Genomic DNA, 19,088 nt, shown 5'->3' with positions numbered 1-19,088 from the left:
ATCCATCCATCCATCCATCCATCCATCCATCCATCCATCCATCCATCCATCCATCCATCCACTCCCTATTCACATTGAATAGCTCCTACCGGAGTATCCCCAGCCGCTGCCTTAAAGGGTTACACAACCAGTCTTTGGGTTTATTTTTCTACGTAGAAACAGATTTTTTTGGGTCTCCTATTTTCCACTAATAAATTAACTAATTATTCAAAATTTGCTTTTTGTGCTTGTTCCAGTTATCTTTGTCTGATATTGAAACGTGTTCCAGATTTTAAATATTTAAGTGTGACAAAAAAAAAAAGGAAATCCAAAGAAATCTGTAAAGGGGTAAATACTTTTTCAGAGCACTGTAAGCCAGCAGGTTGTTTTTGAGAAAAAGCTATTTCAACAACTGACATGTATATATGTTGGTGTTTTGTGTTGGAAGGTGTGAAGTGGGCACTCATCACTGGGCTCAGTGTAATGATGCTGCAGTCAAGTACGCCCGGTTCCCCGTTACAGGGCTGGTGGAGGGGCGCTCTTATGTCTTCAGAGTGCGTGCCTTTAACAGCGTGGGAATCAGTCGTCCATCCCGCATCTCTGATCCTGTGGTTGCCATGGATCCTTCAGACCGAGCTCGACTCAGAGGTTTGGAGACAAAACAGAAACTGCTGAGACCCTCCTCTATGTAAATTGCTGATGATTGTCCTCTCCACAACAGCCGGACCACTGGCACCTTGGACTGGGGTGATCAAGTTCACAGAAGAGGAACCCACTGGTATAACAATTCATGTGATATTTTTCCTCATAAACTTGAGTAAATCTATAAAACTAAAAAGTCTAAAAAAAAATAAATAAATTTTTTTACATTGCTGCTAGTGTTGAAACAACATCAACTAAGACGCTTGCTATTTTCATTTTAACTGTTGTCAAACCAGTTACCATACCTAAATCTAGATTACCATTTTGGAGAAAAACCATGAGTGTATTTTTTTGTTTCCCACACAGTGGGTGTGATTCCTGGAGAACCTACGGATGTTGTGGTCACTGAGGCCACCAAGAGTTATGTGGTGCTTGCCTGGAAGCCCCCAGAGCAACGGGGTCATGAGGGAGTCATGTATTACATTGAGAAAGTAAGAACATTTTTCATATAGTTGCTTGTTCTTTATGCTAGTCTTGTTTGTCACTTCATTTGGATTTCTAATAATCTTTCCTGCAATGGTTTTTTTTTATTATCTTTCCACAGTCTGCATATTGTCAGGCTTCCACTTGATTATTTCAGACATTCTTGCTGCTTTCATTCATTTGTCCTCTATATGGGAATGACATCACACCCGAGTTGAGATTTAGTTTGAAGTCGATTCACCCGAGGGATTTGGTGTGTCATTTGTCAAGTAGTAATTTGCCATTACCAGACAAATTACTACTTGCAATACAAGCCGATAACAAAATAATTGCATTTATTCAAATACAAAAGGTATATCACAAACACTATCTATCTATCTATCTATCTATCTATCTATCTATCTATCTATCTATCTATCTATCTATCTATCTATCTATCTATCTATCTATCTATCTATCTATCTGTACTGTTACATTGTTGTCAAAGAAAACCAATTTGAACACATATCTAAGTTCATTTAGCATATGAAGCAAACGCCTCAAGAGGCGAGACATTGTTTTCCCCTTAGTCAGCCAGCAAAGATTACGTGTGAAAGGTTTTTACCCTGGGATAATTGGCGAATATCTCAAGGACTTAAATGGTTAGAGGCACATTATACACCGGATAGGCCACTGGTCTTTCACAGTGAAATAACCTGCAACAGAATGTGACTGAATATAACTTACAATTAGCTTTCAATAAGCATCTGCACTCGCTTCAAACTTCAACTTTAAAAGTTTCCCTGCTCTCTGTTGTTCTCAGTGTATTCAAGGGACAGACACCTGGCAGAGGGTGAACACTGGGATGCCAGTGAAGTCCCCTCGCTTTGCGATCTTCGACCTGGCAGAGGGCAAATCGTACAACTTCCGTGTGCGATGCTGCAACTCCGCTGGCGTGGGCGAGCCCTCCGTACCCACCGGAGAAACCATAGTCGGTGACAAACTTGGTGAGCTGACAAAGCTTGCAGCCGCATTACAACAGACTCTGCATACAGAGAACCCTGCTGCATTATTTAACAGGATAATATCTCTAGTTTATACCAGTGCTGTTCCTTATCCAAGTGTTTCATCTTTATAGAGTTTCGATAAGTGACATCCTTTACAATATGCAGTTTGTGTCTTTATTTCCCTGCAGATCTTCCCTCTGCCCCAGGCAATCCAGTGGCCACCAGGAACACAGACACCTCAGTGGTTGTTACCTGGGGGGCATCTAAGGATGTAAAACACTTGGTTGGCTATTACATTGAATCTAGTGTGACGGGAACTGATGTGTGGATGCCTTGCAACAATAAACCTGTCAAGCAGACCAGGTGGGAAATGTTTGTTTTTTCCTCAAAGTCATGAAAATTAGAATTGGTCTTGGGATATGTCCTTCAGTTGCTTTCATAGTTTTGGACAATCAATGTTAAGTGTGTATCCGCTGCAAAAGAACTGCCCAGAATTTGCACACGACCTTACGGCTGAATCTTAATAGATATTCTTCCCCCAGAGGGGAAATGCCCCTTGGCGGCCAGCAGAATATATCAATAAAATATACCTGATTGAAATGCATTCCTTTCAGGTTCGTGTGCCACGGCCTCACCACAGGGTCCAACTACGTGTTCAGAGTAAAGGCAGTGAACGCTGCTGGATACAGCCAGAACTCCTCCAATTCTGATGCCGTGCTTGTACAGGCTGCTATCTGTGAGTGCAACTTTTTTACAAACGATTTCTCCATTGTTCGCATACCCCTGTCATATTCGGCCCACGCTTTGACCCGCTATCCTGCCTGCCTGCCGGGACGGGTTTAAATAATTACTGACTCATTTAAATATTTAAGAGAGAAATCCTGCTGAAGAACTCCCTTAAAGGATGTTTTTTTTTTACTTTTACCACCACTTCACAATATAACTCCCCTGAGCTGCAAACAGAAATACATTTACTGAATACTAATACAGCATGTGTCTGCATGAGGAAAAAGTCATTACTAACTTGAAGTGCAGCCATTTTCCGCCCATTTTTAGGCAAAGACATTAGCTAGTGTTTTAAGATGCTTTACTACATGTCAGTATTGATTTCTTTTTAACTGGATTTTGCTGGAGTTTTGTTCTGCTGTTTGATAAGTCTTCAGGGGAGCCTGTTGGTGCATGACCAAGCTGCAGGCTAAAGCAGTGTGTTTTGAAACAGCATGTTCCTGTGGAGAGTCTCGCCTGGCTCCAGTAATTTTCTTAGAATGACACTTGCCGACTTTCTGCCATTTGAGAGTAAGTATTTTACCCAGTTAAGCAACTCTCAAAACAGCGTGTTGCATCTGTGTGTGAAGCTCACAAGCAATAGCTTTTGTACTTTTTGTGTGTCCAGAAAGTATTTGCCTCTTCGCTGGTGTCTTATGATTTAAGATGACCTAAAAAGTGCAACAATAAATATCACAAAGATTAAAACACTTAGGCAATTAAAAAGTTTGTTGATTCATCGCTTTTTAAAATAAATAACCAAATAAATAAAAAGGTATCTCTAATCACTTTTGTCTCACCTCCATTGCCGACGGCAGCTGTACCTGCAAGCCCCACCAATGTGACCCTACTGGAGGCAGTGAAGGACTACATGGTCCTGGGTTGGACTGCACCCACTGACAACGGAGGAGCCGACATTAGAGGATACTTTGTGGATTACAGAACAGTGAAGGGGAACATTTATGGAAAATGGCACGAACTGAACCTAAAGGCCTTAACTACAACTTCCTATAAGGTAAGTTCATGCTGAAAATGTCAAGCGGTTGATTTATTGTCTTGTTGTCCACAAGTGCAAACATCTTCATCACTGACTTGATTAGTATAAAAGAGTGGCTTTGCTTAATCTGGTAATCTGCATCTTGATCTGCTCTGTTGCTTTAGGCCGAGAACCTGAAGGAAAATGTCTTCTATCAGTTCCAAGTCCGTGCAATGAACATGGCAGGTGTGAGTAAACCCTCTCTGCCCACTGGAAGTTTGGAGTGCAAGGAATGGACCATTACTATTCCAGGTACAAGATTGTAGTTTGATAAGGCGAGAAAAAAAAGGAAAAAAAAGATGATTGATTGCTTAACCTTTAATCTGATTCAGTGAAAATGTATCAGTCATTTTGAGGAGTAATCTAACATCTAATCTGATTTAAGATGATTAGATTTAGTTCCTTCTCTTGCCTCATGCTAAATACCTTAGAACAGGAAGTTGAATGTTGGAAAACAACCTGGGATTGGAACAGGGCTTACTTCCACCCTCAATATGATTACCTTTATAATCATACTCCTGAGATCATATGAAGCATAGATATGATTACCCCAATCCCTCCAACTTTGCAGTTTAAACAAAGACGATTGGACCATGAGACTTTAGTTATTGTTAGAGGGCAAGAAAAACTGGGAAATTAACCATGAATTTTCCAACTGGTGAAAGATAAGTTCCTGAGACTAAACTGTTACTAGTATGAGAAATTATCACCTAATATTCCTCAGTCTTTTAAGAAATTTCTACTTGAAATAGGAATGCATTGTAAGAATAAGTATAAGTAAAACATTCTCCTGTTGAAGGAAAATTCTTCAAGCGATACAACTTTGTTTTTGGATCTTCCAAGGACCCCCTGTTGGTCTCCATGTGATGGAGGTTCGTGACACCTCTGTTGTGGTCTTGTGGGAACCTCCTGTGTTTGATGGACGCAGCCCCGTCAACGGCTACTACCTGGACATCAAGGAGGCGTCTGCAGGCGAGGAAGGCTGGAAGGCTGTGCATGAGAAGACCAACAAGGGAAAGTTCATGAAGGTAAATAAGACAAACATAGTTAGATGAGGGAATGAAACATGCTATTTTTAAGTGCCTCCTTTCCGACTCGTTTTGTTGCTAAATTAGGTGACTGGACTGACGGCAGGAACATCCTACGTCTTCCGTGTGCGTGCTCAGAATCTTGTCGGAGTTGGGAAACCCTCCCAAAACTTGGGTCCAATTCTGGCCCAGACTCGCCCTGGTGAGTGCGATTAATATTTAAGTCACACATTTAGTCTCACTTGATTCTCGCACATGTCAAGTTAGGAATATAGAGAAAAAACATATTGCTTGGTACAAATGCAAGCTTTGACATTGCAGTTACATACATTTTGATGATCAGTTGCTGAACTGACTATTTTGTTTGGTCTTATTTCTTTTAGGCACCAAGGAGATTTACGTGGATGTTGATGACAACGGTGTCATTTCTATGATTTTTGAATGCTCTGAGATGAAAGAAGGCTCACAGTTTGTCTGGTTCAAGAACTACCAGGAAATCACAGACACATCTCGTCTCACTATTGCCACCCAGGGCGGCAAGTATGTCCCCATTGTGATTGAGTCCAACACATCACTCCAGCAAGAAGCTTATATATGCTTATTTTGGCATGAATATCAGAATAATTTTAAGCTTTTGCTGCATGCATTTCAAATTTTCTTTATTTTGACTTGAAAATAAGAATTTAGTGAAACAGCTGTCTCTAATCCTCATAGTTTTCTTCTCAACTGCACCCTGTACACATGCTTGTTGTAGCTATGAATAGGTTTCTTGTATAATTCTGGCTTGGTTTTTGACTTATTGGGAGGACTAGTAGAGCCCGCTTACATTTGTTTGTTGCTTGTTGATGGCTCATGAGAGTCTGAGGTCAAGAAGAATGCGACTTGCAAAGAGACGAGAAATCAAAAAGTAACTGATATATGTACATATTTGACCCTCGCAAAATGTTGCCCACACTTTTTGCTTTTAAAACCACTGGAGCTGTATTTGGGATTCTTAATCCATTCCTAAGAGAAACTTATGGCATACATAATTCTTATGTACATTATGAATGCATGTGAACTTTTCACTGTGTTTCTCCTACATATCCGACTGATCAGCCTAAATGAGTAAAGCTCCTTTGTTTATCTCACTTTCCATGGTTGTTGCCTTGTGTTTAGATCCAGAGCTATCTTTAACAGTCTCTCTGTGGAGGATCTGGGCACCTTCTCCTGTATGGTCACCAACACCGAAGGCATCTCCTCCAGCTACACTCTCACTGAGGAGGGTGAGTCAGCTCACAGTCTTGGCAGTGCATACTTGTCTGTCCTACCCTGCTTGAACAGCTGCTTGATATTATTTTCATACACCAGAGTGTGTGTGGCTGACTGAATGGATATTATTCAACTTTTTTTTTTTCCTGTCTTACTTTTTTCCTGTTTGACAGCCCTCCTGCGTCTCCTGGATCTTAGCCATGAACACAAGTTTCCTGGTGAATATTAAATCTTAGCTCAAATATCACAAATTCAACTATTTATTGTTTATGAATATATGAATTGGCAAAAACAATTTATAGAGACAGTCTAAGATATAACACCGCACAAAACTAGTCATGTCATTCCTTAAGTTCTTGGTTGTATTAAATGCTCGATTGCTTGTTCAATGTTTCAGTTATTCCCTTCAAGAATGAAATGGCCATGGAGCTGCTTGAGAAAGGCTGCGTGCGGTTCTGGGCTCAGATGGAGAAATTCACTTCTGCCTGCCAAGTGGAGTATGTTTTCAATGATGTCATCATTGAGCAAGGAAAGGTGGGCATAAATGGAACAATAAATGCACATATTTTGTTCTAGCGAGCATTTGTGCTGAAATATGTGCATTTTTGTGTTTCCCTGTCTGCAGAAATACACGATGAAGTTCGACAAGTCCAGCGGCCTTATCGAGCTATTTATGGACTCTCTGGAAGTCACTGATGAAGGAACGTTTACCTTTAACCTGGTGGATGGCAAGGCTAAGGGCACTACAAGTCTAGTGCTGATTGGAGATGGTAAGATTTCAAATACACAGTAGACATCTGCAAATCCAGATGGTTTGTAACGACAGACGAATAAGGTACTCTGCAGGTAAAGCACGTGTCCACTGGGGGGCAGCAGATCATTCTTTATATTTTTGTGTCGGTGATATTTTTTAAAATATTAGATTTTAAAAAATCTATGATTTTTTTAAAAATGGTCTAGGATTGAATATGTACACTGTTTTATCCAGAATTTAGGGAGCTACAAAGGAAATCAGAGTTTGAGAGAGCAGAATGGGTCAGGAAACAAGGTAAGGAGTAAGGCTTTATCTCTAACACGTTAGGATTTTTGCTTATTGGTATTTTTCTTTAACTATTTTCTGTTTTTAATAAACAGGTCCTCACTTTGTTGAGTACCTTGGCTTTACTGTCACCCAAGAATGTGATGTGCTGCTAAAATGCAAGGTAAAGCAAAAAAACTTTAACAATTTAAAGCTACTAATATTATCCTTTTAATTCATGTACCCTTGTTGATCACCTCCTTTTGTTTTTACAGATTGGAAATACCAATCCAGCGACTGAGATCATATGGTCTAAGGACAGCATTGAGATTGCAGAGGATGATGAGGATGCTGCGAAAATCGAGAAAAAGGACTGCGACCTGACCTTTAATATAGGAAAGGTCAGTCTGACGGTGTACCTTGTGAGGAATTGAGTGTTTATGAGCTAAGAGCTAAAATCGTAGTGATCCAGCTCTGCTTTCATTTTAGAGCTTTACAAAATGTGCTGCTAGTCATACACCTCTGACACAGAATAAAAGATCATTTTATGTTTTTATAAATATATATTTGTACTATATATTCTCGTAAGCCCTGCTAGACTCAGAACAGCAAATATTTCTACTCAGAAATCTGAAGAAACATTAAATTGTTACATTTTTTTTCTGACAAATTCTATCTTTTTCAGCCCAGATAGTTCCAGTCAGAGTTTTATTTACCGATTTATTTCCAACAGAAGTCATTTGGATTTTACTGAAGCTTTTGAACAGTACAGTATTTATCTGGGGTGGAGAGATTACACAATGTTCAAATCTAAAAATATTTCAAAGGAAAAACTGGATAAACTGATTTGAATCTTTTGCAGTTTTCTTTGATTCACAAACTGAAAATTATATATACAGGCTTAAATATGAACATACACCCCTATTACTGGTTGAATATTTTAATTTTCATGTTATTCTCTACTTGTTTAGTGGCAGCAAGTTTCTGGCACAGTTTTCTATGGATATTTGTCATTTCTCCAGAAGGCATTTAGATTCTCCGTACAAGCAGATACAATTTTCAGTGATGTTTGAATGTGTTAATTTGGGAAGAGGCAGTGGGTTGTCTATGCATTAGCACTAAAAACAAACCTATGGTGATGTAAACTGGTCACTTTTGACACCTTCCACTTCTTGACAGGCTTTAGTTCAGCAAACTACAGGTTTCTTTTGAGTATGCTAACCAATTTCTGTTCATCTCAGGGTAATAATTAGGAGGTAGACAGAATAATGGTGAATAGATTTCATGACAAAATAAAAAGTAGACTTATATTCTGGGGGGTAAAACACAGGCTGAGACCAACTGGAAGCCAAATTGGGAGAAAAATTGGCTTATAGTAGAAAAAGTGGTTGAAAACGAAGAGATTAAATTCTAGGACAATGACTACTGTTGCGAGGAACAGATGAGTAAAATAAAATGAATGTGCCAGAGTTGCTGACGGAGAATGGCAACAATTACTGGGGAGGGAACACATGGGAAAATAACAGAATCGGGAATTAATCTTTTATTAAACACAATAAAACACGAAATAAACTCAGAGCTCAGAACAACTTACAAGGTCTCACGATTATGATAGAGAAATACAGTTTTTTGTGTTCAACAATGATGTTGAGCTCAACCTTAAAGTGAAATGTGTAAGACAGGCTGATGTCAAGCTTCTATAACATTGTCCTTAAAGATCCCTGTTCAAGCATGTTAAAACTTGTGGCCTATGCTTTTCTTGCTTGCTACAAGACCCATACAATTAATAATAAAAGTGGTCAATTATTCAGCCAATTTTATGCCAAATACTTGGTAATGACAAAAAAAAAGAAACATGAATTCAAAGTGCAGCTTAAGAAATTTTAAACCAAATAAACTGGAGATGAAACTTGCTTAGAAACAGTAAACTAAGTGTCACTGGAGGTTTATCTATATATTTTAGACTGTAAGTATAATTTTGTTCCTCTATGAATTACAGAAAATCTATATTAATTTGTGGATCTTTAAAAAAAATTGAATATATATATATTCCCTAAATAAACCACCATGAAAAAAGAACAGTTCAAATGCATCATTAAAATCCAAAAATGAAAAAAGAAAAAAAAAATCTGATTTATCCAATTTTCTGACTGGAACTATATATTGAGCCTACAGCATGTGGTCTATCTGTGTGTTTCATCCATTCATTCATTTCATCTCTAACTCTCAATTCAGTGTAACTCCTCTGGTCACTTTAATTAAAGAATAGGCACTGCTTTGGTCAGGGTTTTTTTTGTTTCATCATTAGGACTGAAAGTGCCAGAGAAGTTATATTGATTGATCTGTCATCATGGTCGTTCAAACGTCACTCGACACCAAAGGGTTGGTGTTTGTGCATAAGTTCCGGTCAGTCACATTTGCATTGACTGGCTCATCTGTCTAATTCACAGTGGGTTATTAAGCAAGAGCAAAAGCAAGGAAGGAAAAAACCATCTGCAAAGGACGCTCTCCTGCCACCAAGGCCTAAAGTCTGGACATAATCTATCTGTCATAAGTTTCACCTAATGTCTCCATGTGTCCTCGTCGTCTTACCTTTTCCATGTTTTCCTCCATCATTTCATGTTTTATCGCCTGCAGCATCACGGGCGGCAGAAAAGCCTGGCTTTTCGGTTTACCTGGTCACTGTGTTCCTTTTATACTGTTGACTGTCTCGAGAATTATATTGTGTTCCGCTTGATTTAATTTGGAAGGGGAATCATTATTGCCTTAAGGATACTTATGTGACTTTTTCTTTTTAAATATTAGATCTCCAAGCAAGACGCGGGTATCTACGAGGTCTTCCTGAGAGACGAGAGAGGAAAAGATAAGAGCGCCTTCAACCTTACAGAAGCAGGTGAAGCACTCTTTGTGGGTTTCATTAGCAGGGAATTAGGAGGAAAAAGTGAAGATCTGTTAAAGTTACATTAAAGGTTTTATTAAAAAATAAAAGTCACATGAATTATTGCTGTTATTTTCCCCAGGATACCAAGCTGTAATGAATGAGCTGTTCAGAGTTATTGGTAAGTAGTTTTTCACGCTGAAGAACAACTCATGAGGGAAACATACAAAATGAAAAGTGCATCAGTGTGTGCAATTTCCCTAACATGCTCTGTCTAATTGTATAACAGTTTTCTCATAGTTTCCACAGCGTGTTAAGGAAGAGACTGTTTTTGTTATTTTCCTTGCAGCCAATTCTTCCAGTGACATTCAAATTACGAGTTCTGAAAATGGCATCATCCTCTACTCCAATGTGACGTATTATGATGAGAACCTGCATGTCGGTTGGCTTCACAAGTATGTAAAACTGCCATCATGGATATATTTCACAGCATTAAGAAGAAACTTGGGCCCGCTGTATCAGCATCAAGGGACTGATCAACATACGTCAAACTTTAACAGTTGAACGTAATTTTCTGCTGCAGTTTATTCATGTGTTTATTAGTGTCCGCTCTCAACATTATGCTGTAAATACATACGCTTTACAAAGATTATCAAAAGACTTTCAGGTTTATGTTGAGAAAAGAAAAAGATCAGAACAAACCCTGCGTAGTTCAAAACATGTTGTTTATTATAACATGGAATTGGAGAAGAAAAAAACAAAACAAAACTATTGTAGTGCAGGGACTGAAGCGGACCCCTAAAACTACCACATTTCAGAGTTCTGGATTTGAAGTCTCGCTAAAAAGGCCGTCTGAAGCTATTTGATCTTTGTGCTCTGGATTTCTTGATCAGAGATGCCAAGATTGCAGCTTCAGAGAGAGTTAAGTCCGGCGTCACGGGGGAGCAGCTTTGGCTTAAGATCAATGAACCCACAGAGAAGGACAAGGGCAAATACACCATGGATATCTTTGATGGCAAAGACGGAGTAAAGAGAGTCTTGGATCTGAGTGGCAAGGGTAAGTCAAAGTTCTCAATCAATAAGAGACAATTACTCCTTACAATTAGAAAAAAAAAAGAAAAGAAAAAAAAACACCTTATTTGAGTTGGCTTTATTAGTCTTCTTCTAATTATATTATAAATGTTATTTTTCTGCTTTGCAGCATGGCAGGATGCATTTGAAGAATTCCAAAGGCTCAAGTAAGTAAATAAACTCATCCAACTCCATTGTTCATTCGTGTAATTCTGGGTTTTGTATTCAAGGATGTTTATGTGCAAAAATAGTAAAAGTTGTCTCAAGCCTACAATGTACTTTGTGAACCTTTGAGACAAACACAACACATTTCTTACTATTATGTAACTTAATTAATAACCCCATTACCATTTTTAGACACTTCTGACAATCTTTTGCCTCTTTCTTTCTTCCTTTAGAGCGGCAGCGATTGCAGAAAGAAGTAAGTTATTATTCTTCCTAATCTGACTGGAGTTTGTCTTTCATAAAGTAATGTAACATTTCTCAGTTTAATTGGAACTCTATGCAATCATGGAGATTTATTACTCACAGAGTGATGTATTTCAAACATGTATTCCTATTAATCTTGATGACTATGGTCTACAGGTACCAAAAACCTAAAATTCACTTTCTCTGAAAATTAGAGTACTGCATAAGACCAGTAAAAAAGCTTGTTTTTAATTTATGCATGTTGTTTCATAGTCATGTTGTGGCCTATGCAATCATGGAGATATCCGCTGAGTTGACAGGTGTCCAGCAAGCGTAAGCCAGTAAAGGTTATTGTTACAGACGTCTGTGCTTTACAGAGTTTTGCATCCACACCTATTAACAAAAGTTAAGTGGAAGGAAAAAAAAAATGTTTGAAAACATAGAAATATGTATTGCTTCGAGAAAATTGTGAAGTAAAATCCATTTTCAAGTTAGGGAAAGATTCACAAAATGTGGACTGCAGCTGGAGTCACTGTTGTATCACTTGTGTTATAAAACAGAGACGATGTCTGAATCATCTTGACTCTGTGAAGGAGAAAAAAAGATTTTTGTCTTCCAAAATCCCTGTTTTCAGATCATAGTATATTTTATTTTCAGTTGGAAATCAAGGTCCCAGAATCACTGGACTGACTGAAGAGTTATTCAGCTCTATTCGCAGATGGGGCTTTCTCTCGTGGTTTTTAATGTCCATTGTGTGACTGTGCTTGATTGTTCAGCAAACTCTTTTGACCTAAAACCTCATTGTGTGTTGTCAAGAGAAATATGAAAAAAAAAAACATTCCGAACCATACAGATGAGCTACATGCCAGTACTTATACCATACATTCCTACCCAGGAAGAAGTATTGGAAACTGTACAATGGAGTACATATACATATTTTACACTGGTTTAATATTTGTGCATTTAAAATCCTTTTGTATTTATTAATTATTTTAATATACTTATGGAGTCAAAGTGCAAAGCAGGAAAACAAAATGTGCTAAACAAGCAAATGCTACTCTTCTTGTCTTTTGATCCTGTTTTTCTTGCTTAGACCGCGCTCGTGTTGTTGGAGGCCTGCCAGATGTGGTTGCAATCCAGGAGGGCAAGGTAAGGAAATTCAATAGTGTTAACTGCCAACACACTATTGACCTCTGTACATCAGTGTATCATTCCCTTGAGTGCCTCCTTCCTTTGAAATATGATCGACGCTCCTGCCGAATGCATGTTTGTAAAACCTGCAAAAAATAAAAAATAAAAAAGTCTCCTCTCTCCCTCTCTCAGTCCCTGAACCTGACTGGCAACGTGTGGGGTGAGCCTGCGCCTGAGGTGTGCTGGGTGAAGAACGACAAGGAGCTGGTGTCGGATGACCACTACAAGCTGAAGTTTGAGCATGGCAAGTTCGCCAGCATCACGATCGCAGCCGTCACCACGGCCGACTCTGGCAAATACGCCCTCGTGGTGAAGAACAAGTACGGCAAGGAGGCCGGCGAGTTCACTGTCAGCGTGTACAACCCTGACGAGGAGAGCAGAGAGGATAAGAAAGACTAAATGTCAGAAAGAAAATTGAGATAATTTGCCGAGCTGTCTCTAAATAATGTTACCAAGGCACATGCAGGTGCAATAAAGCTGTTAAACGAATACGTTCATTTTCATGCCTCTTTTAGTTGTTTGGAATGTGTTCAGTCATGTTGGCCCTATCAGTAGTTGAATATTAATATTGCAAGTAGAAATATTCTTTTAATTCAATTAAGGTATTACACTTGGCTTACCTCTGAACTGTTGACTACCTGTCATAATGTATATGTAGCAATAAATAGCAGCAAGAATTAAACGTTGCCCAATGAAAGACTGGAGATATTTGACAGGGATCAGCCTGTCTAATGTTTCATCTCGGCTGTTCGGATGTCATAAACTCTCTGCAACCTACAAATGCAAATCACGTCAGCAATTTGTGATTGAGGTACAGAAGTAATGGCACTGTGCAACAACCATGCTTTGTCATTTAAAGTGATCTTACGTCGCCTGTAAAGCTCAGCTCAGATCAGATCTGACTGGAATTCTGTTCTGGAGGCTGTTACTCATTTGGCCCCGTGGGTTTCATCCCAACATTTCCAGTGAAAGAGGGAGGAATGCAGAACTGCAGGTACAATTAAGTGGAAGTACGTGATAAACTGTCTTCTAACACTTGGTTGGAGGGCAAGTCTATCTTAAACAAGCTAAACACGCTGTCTCTTGTCAGTTTTTCTCATAATGCCGCTGCAATGACTTTAGAGATCTTTCAAAATCTCAAGTTAACGTCCTCATTTTAGTGAAAATCTAAGCAATATATGCCATGCACTGGCATACAGATTAGGGGACCAGTGGGGAATTAGAAAAATGTCAAGGCTATTTTTCAGAATGGAAGATAAACAACGAAAATAATAAGACAAAGAAAATAAGCTAATTAGTTTATTTTTAAAAAAGATTTTTGTGGAACTAGCTTTTATTATTTAATAGCTGCATAGGATGATGGGCAGGGGGGAAATGGGAAGGTGTGCAGCAAATTGCCCAGGACCAATAAAAGATAAAAATAAAAAATTCACACTGACAGCTTGAAGAAAATTTGCAGAATTTCAGATGCACCGATCAGCCTTTTCCTGGACAGAACTGATTTCTGGATTTCTTGAGGTTTAACTTGCCCATACTGATTTTCTGATTTCCACATATGAAAAAAACACAAGAAAAATGTGCTATAAGTTATTTTATAGATTTAGTAGTTCTGAATCAATTACAAAAAAATCCCCAAACAAATGATTGGGTTATCCCCATAAAAGCATATGTTTTATTCAAAGCATTTGAAAAATAAATAAGTAAGTGCAGTTGATTTGTGTATTTATAGATAGATCATTGTTATAGCTCTTAGTTTTGACTTTACACAATGAATTAGAAAAGACAAGTTTTCAAATATTTGCATTTTCAGGAGAAAATTGGCCAATTCCGATCTCTGGTCAAGCCTTTGGTGAGTCTTTATGTGGAAGATAGAATGAAAAAGAACAACACCACCACCAGAATCAGGTATATAAAAAAAGATCCATCCCTAAAAAGCAATATCTCGCACAAAAGACACAAGCATGGCTCCATGTTGAGACAAGAGATTGAAATATGCTGCAAGTAATACAAACAAATAAACTTGGAAGAATAAACAATTACTTAACAGTAAAATAAAAAAATAAAAAAATATATATATAGGCTATAACATGCCCACATAATATGGCAAGTTAAAATAAACCAAATCAAACTAAAATGTATATAGTTTTAAATTGCTTTGTGTTTGATAACAAGTAAAAGTGAGAACAAAGTTCAATATAATTCTATAAACTTTCTGTTAAAATTCGCTGCTCTTGAAATGTATTTTTGACTACTGGAATAATTAGTCAGCTCAGCTGTGAGTTGTCGACCGTCCCACCAGCTGCGCCGACTCAGTGTCTCTTCACCTCAACACACACACACACACACACACACAATTACACACAAACCAGTCGGTCACGGTGGTCCAAACAGGGACACGTCAAGAGGCTTCAGAGGAGTTTCACGAAGAAAATTATGGGGATTCACTGAAGACATTACAACTTTCCTGAGAAGGCAGCAGTCAGGCTCAAGGAACCGAGAAGTAAGAACTTATTAGGTGAATGATTTGGACTAATGTCTTTTGAGATGCATGTTAACGTATATTTCTGATTCTACCATTGGCTAATGGTAGCTAGCATGTTAATCTGGCTAACCTGCCCTTTAGCTATATGGAAGCAGTTTGACTGCGAACCAAAATTAATGGGTTTGCCATTCATTTATAAAGCGAATGAATGTACCTACCGAGTGTTCATCGACACCATCTACCGAGTGAGTTGCTGTCATTTGCTAACGCCTGGCCGTTTGACATTAACGGTAACGTAAGCTCCAACCGGGCGATAACTATGGAGCTAGCAGAGTTTAGCAGAGCCCCGACTCCATTCATTTCCATCTGTCCAGTGTTCCACTGTTTTTCATTCACGTTTTCATGATGTTAATGTGTAAAACCGAGAAGCAATGTGGGTCAAAGAGGATGCTAATTTTTGTTTTCGTTTTCTCTTTGTATTTCCGCCTGTTTTATTCCAGCGTTCGTAATGTGTCGCGTTTTTTTTTTTTTGTCGAAGCTGTGATTTCTAATATTATGATTTCTATTATAATTTTCTGATGTCTGTTTATAAGTGCGAAGGTGGCAAAGTACACGATGTTAAGATCAGCTGACCCGTGTTAATTTGCATTTTTAAATAGATTACACGAGTTGTAGCGCGCTGACACCGCGGAACAAAACACCTGTCTGGGGGACACTGAAAACACAAGCACCTTGTAACTCAAACTGTTGTGCAGCAATTTTAATTCTAAAACACTTAAAATTTAATAATAACACCAGCATATATCAGATCCTGACCTATACTGCCATTTAAGCAGTGAAGCCAAAGTCACTTATTTTTGAGCCAGACATGTTTAGTTGTGTATTTAAGCAAATAAACTACCCATATGCTCAATTTTTTTTAATCTACAGGAAAAATATAATGCAATTATAGTAACCATAGTTCATTCAAGTAAGTGTGATGAGTCATTGATGCAATTCAAATTACTTTGATCCAAACCAGTAGCCGTTAATTGTTCCCACAGACCTTTTAATGTCGGCAGAAAAAGTGTGGGAATGAGTGAGTGAAGTTTTGTTTGTTTATTGCAAATGGAGAAAACCCAGCACTGCCCTTCCTTGACATTAGTGAATTTAACACATGCCTGTTGTTTTTGTATATAGTCACATATCCCCGATGAGCCCGGAAATTTGGAAACTGTCGTTCCTTCTAGATTGATCAAGACTTTATTACTTTAACAAACCTTTCAGGCTGGCACATCTGTAGTAAATGAATCATTAATTTTGGTTGACAAGCCTTTCAACCCGAGTGGTATAAATTTATGCTTTCTAAAGCTAATAACAGGGCAGTTTGTCCTCATGTTGTTGGCTGTGTCACTCTTTAAACTTCCTGACAGGGGTGTGGGCTGCAGGAGCAAAGTTAAATTTAAAGTTGCAAACAAATGCTGCATATGTCATTTCCTGAGGAAACCCTTGTTTTTAAATTGAACTAAATCCTACTCATCGGCGCCCTTTTTAGTGATCAACAAATTTTAATTTCTTTACTATTTAAAGTATTGGTGTCCTTAAAAAAGGAAAAAAAAAGCTTTACTTTCTGTTATAAAAGAGGTATGATTTGAAAATGTCAGAGTTAACATTTACACTCTGTTTTGTAAATGACTAATTCCCAGCAGCTAGGAATTTTTGGTGCACTGTGGAAAATAAGCAAGGAAATTATACTTGGAGGAATACTAGGGATTATTTATTAGCACTGCAGAATGTGGAAAAATTGAAGAGGGCTCTGCCTGTTTTAGGTCGTCTTGGTTTAATTATACCCACATAATGAGTTGGAAGAGGTAATTCCAGTTTTGTGTTTATGCTTGAAGTAGTGTAACATGAACCTAGTCAGTGACTTATTTGGCTTAGTCACTTTGTGATTATGTTACAAGTTATATTATAGATGACTCTGGATGTACTTATTATATAAGATTTTATTTTTATCATAATCATTTTAAATATTTTTATCAAATTAAAAGTTTCTATGTTCATTGCTGCTAACTTATGTAGCTTGGTTATTTGCTATTTTTCATGTGCTATAATATTATAGTGGTCTTTTATCATTAGAAGAGAAATACATTCAGCTTACAGGACTTTGACTTTCTATGCTGTTCTGTTCTGGATATAAGATCAGACTTGAACATGTTTTTAAAATGTTTCACAAATCAAAGGTATTTTTTAGCTAAACTCTTCTGTGTTCATTAATAGGCCTGTCAAAATTGTAAAACAAATTTGCTGGTCGATAAATGGTCCCAGAAGTTATTGAGTTAAACAATAATGTTGATGTCACCCACACAAAAGACTGACTCCAAAATGTACTTACTGAATGTTAATAAATCTTAGATCAGTATGGAATTATTCAGGCTAGATCGAATTATTTTACACTAAAATAGACTTTGAGTTCGATATTTAATAATTGTATGCAGTGCAAGTTATTTTAATAACAGAGAACATCCAAATGCTGACACTGTGAATCAGATGTTTACATTATCTACATATCTGCAGGAGAAAAAAAGAGTTTATGGATTATTATTTTGTTAGAGTAATCGTTTTGTAGATCACAAACTATTTTAACACAACTCTTATAGAGTTTTCAGTTTTGGTTCGATCGGTGTAAATGCTTTAGATACCAGTGTGCAGCTGATCCAGTTCAAATTCCTTCAAAAACAAAGAAAAACCTTTTCACTTACACTTTTTACTCAGTCTTCAAATGTTCTGTTCAGTGCTTACAAACTGTTCTTCTCTTGCTTTTGACTCACCATTTATTTATTGTCTACTGTATACCCATGAGGGTCCTTAAAATGCTAATTTAGCCATGACGAAGTAATGCTGACAACAAATGAAACATGCAGTGTGAGACACTTCCTCTGGATGAGAAAATTATTCCGTTTTAATATTGTGAGATCCTGGTATGTCCCTAGGCATTGTGTGCATCACACTTTTGAAAAAATATCCTTACCATTTATTAATTTGTACTTCATTACTGTTTTTTTCTTTCAAAATGAGTTTTAGCACAACAACAAGGAAATAAGTCTACAGCTCTATAAGCCCAAGTGCTTCTTTTTGGTTTGTTTACAAAAGACTGAGCAGATGAGACGGCGGGGTTGGGGCCCCTTTTGGAGCAGCCTCACGCATTATTTTCATCCTGGGCAGTCAGTTGGGACCCAGACTAGCCAGAGTGATCCTGGAGACCAGATCAGGGAGAGCTCCTTGACGAGAAAAACATGTTTTTGTCATTACTAGTTGGACTGCATTTCATCAGTTAGTCCCACAAACCTTTCATTAGACTGTTCAATGTAGACATTCAATCATCTCTAATGTTCTCCTGCTTTCAGTGTTTGCAGTTTGTTTTGTAATCGCCTGTTCATTTTGGTGAAGCATCTTATTGATAAGGCGCAGCAGAAAGCATGTTGAAGTCCAGCACACTGGATCAACTATAGGCTGACCTTAGCAACTTGGCGTCGTTCACCTCCACCTCTCTTTTGATAAGTCATGGACAAGAACGCACAGTGAAAATTGTAATGTACATGTGACAGAAAAATGGTTCAGACGACAGCGGCTTGGCATTCCCCCCTTTTCCCCCCCGAGCTTTTACTCTTATCAGAAGAAAACATTGCGTATTCGTGCAGAGAAAATAGCTTCACCTTATCAGCCGTACACTGCCACTGTAAAGATCCCATCCCATTGGCTTACATTGCCGTACCCTGGCAGCTGACTGGATGAGTACAAGTACACGCTCTGAAGAGAAAATCCCAGAAGAAGGATGGCGGTGTTTACGACGGTCTTGCACAATTGCCACAAGTTCCAGATAACGTATCT

The 19,088-nt window shown here is 38.2% G+C and overlaps 2 protein-coding genes and 1 long non-coding RNA gene across 6 annotated transcripts in view; 2 read left to right on the top strand and 1 right to left on the bottom strand.

The window, feature by feature from the left end:
* myom1a (myomesin 1a (skelemin)) overlaps nucleotides 1–13,225 on the top strand; it is a 21,658-nt gene extending 8,433 nt beyond the window's left edge. For 2 of the 3 annotated variants that reach the window (XM_007548533.2, XM_007548536.2), the window contains 27 exons: nucleotides 428–627; nucleotides 701–757; nucleotides 988–1,112; nucleotides 1,907–2,090; nucleotides 2,279–2,453; nucleotides 2,705–2,826; nucleotides 3,674–3,870; nucleotides 4,017–4,143; nucleotides 4,735–4,919; nucleotides 5,007–5,121; nucleotides 5,303–5,459; nucleotides 6,078–6,184; nucleotides 6,344–6,388; nucleotides 6,568–6,704; nucleotides 6,796–6,940; nucleotides 7,159–7,218; nucleotides 7,305–7,372; nucleotides 7,464–7,589; nucleotides 9,639–9,716; nucleotides 9,994–10,081; nucleotides 10,209–10,247; nucleotides 10,416–10,521; nucleotides 10,960–11,123; nucleotides 11,268–11,304; nucleotides 11,536–11,558; nucleotides 12,639–12,694; nucleotides 12,869–13,225. In XM_007548533.2, the coding sequence (XP_007548595.1) occupies nucleotides 428–627; nucleotides 701–757; nucleotides 988–1,112; nucleotides 1,907–2,090; nucleotides 2,279–2,453; nucleotides 2,705–2,826; nucleotides 3,674–3,870; nucleotides 4,017–4,143; nucleotides 4,735–4,919; nucleotides 5,007–5,121; nucleotides 5,303–5,459; nucleotides 6,078–6,184; nucleotides 6,344–6,388; nucleotides 6,568–6,704; nucleotides 6,796–6,940; nucleotides 7,159–7,218; nucleotides 7,305–7,372; nucleotides 7,464–7,589; nucleotides 9,639–9,716; nucleotides 9,994–10,081; nucleotides 10,209–10,247; nucleotides 10,416–10,521; nucleotides 10,960–11,123; nucleotides 11,268–11,304; nucleotides 11,536–11,558; nucleotides 12,639–12,694; nucleotides 12,869–13,135 (3,190 nt within the window). In that variant the 3' untranslated portion in view covers nucleotides 13,136–13,225. The remainder of the gene's footprint in view (nucleotides 1–427; nucleotides 628–700; nucleotides 758–987; nucleotides 1,113–1,906; nucleotides 2,091–2,278; nucleotides 2,454–2,704; nucleotides 2,827–3,673; nucleotides 3,871–4,016; nucleotides 4,144–4,734; nucleotides 4,920–5,006; nucleotides 5,122–5,302; nucleotides 5,460–6,077; nucleotides 6,185–6,343; nucleotides 6,389–6,567; nucleotides 6,705–6,795; nucleotides 6,941–7,158; nucleotides 7,219–7,304; nucleotides 7,373–7,463; nucleotides 7,590–9,638; nucleotides 9,717–9,993; nucleotides 10,082–10,208; nucleotides 10,248–10,415; nucleotides 10,522–10,959; nucleotides 11,124–11,267; nucleotides 11,305–11,535; nucleotides 11,559–12,638; nucleotides 12,695–12,868) is intronic. The other variant, XM_016669660.1, reaches the window with a different exon arrangement.
* LOC107835858 (uncharacterized) lies at nucleotides 13,012–18,927 on the bottom strand. The gene is made up of 3 exons (XR_001661679.1): nucleotides 15,437–18,927; nucleotides 14,176–14,278; nucleotides 13,012–13,100 (listed from the first exon to the last, which is right to left on the bottom strand). It is a non-coding gene; the product is annotated as an uncharacterized LOC107835858 (long non-coding RNA).
* Nucleotides 15,032–19,088, top strand: part of lpin2 (lipin 2) — a 24,206-nt gene continuing 20,149 nt past the window's right edge. The window contains exon 1 of one of the 2 annotated variants that reach the window (XM_007548531.2): nucleotides 15,032–15,236. The gene's annotated coding sequence lies outside the window, so the exon portion shown is untranslated. Of the gene's footprint in view, nucleotides 15,252–19,088 lie in introns of both variants that reach the window. The other variant, XM_007548529.2, reaches the window with a different exon arrangement.

This window comes from Poecilia formosa, unplaced genomic scaffold, assembly GCF_000485575.1.
Source record: "Poecilia formosa unplaced genomic scaffold, Poecilia_formosa-5.1.2 Scaffold27, whole genome shotgun sequence".
NCBI classification, from domain to species: Eukaryota; Metazoa; Chordata; class Actinopteri; order Cyprinodontiformes; family Poeciliidae; genus Poecilia; species Poecilia formosa.
The sequence above is the reverse complement of the archived record's forward strand: the minus strand, read 5'-3'. Positions and strand labels throughout refer to the sequence as shown.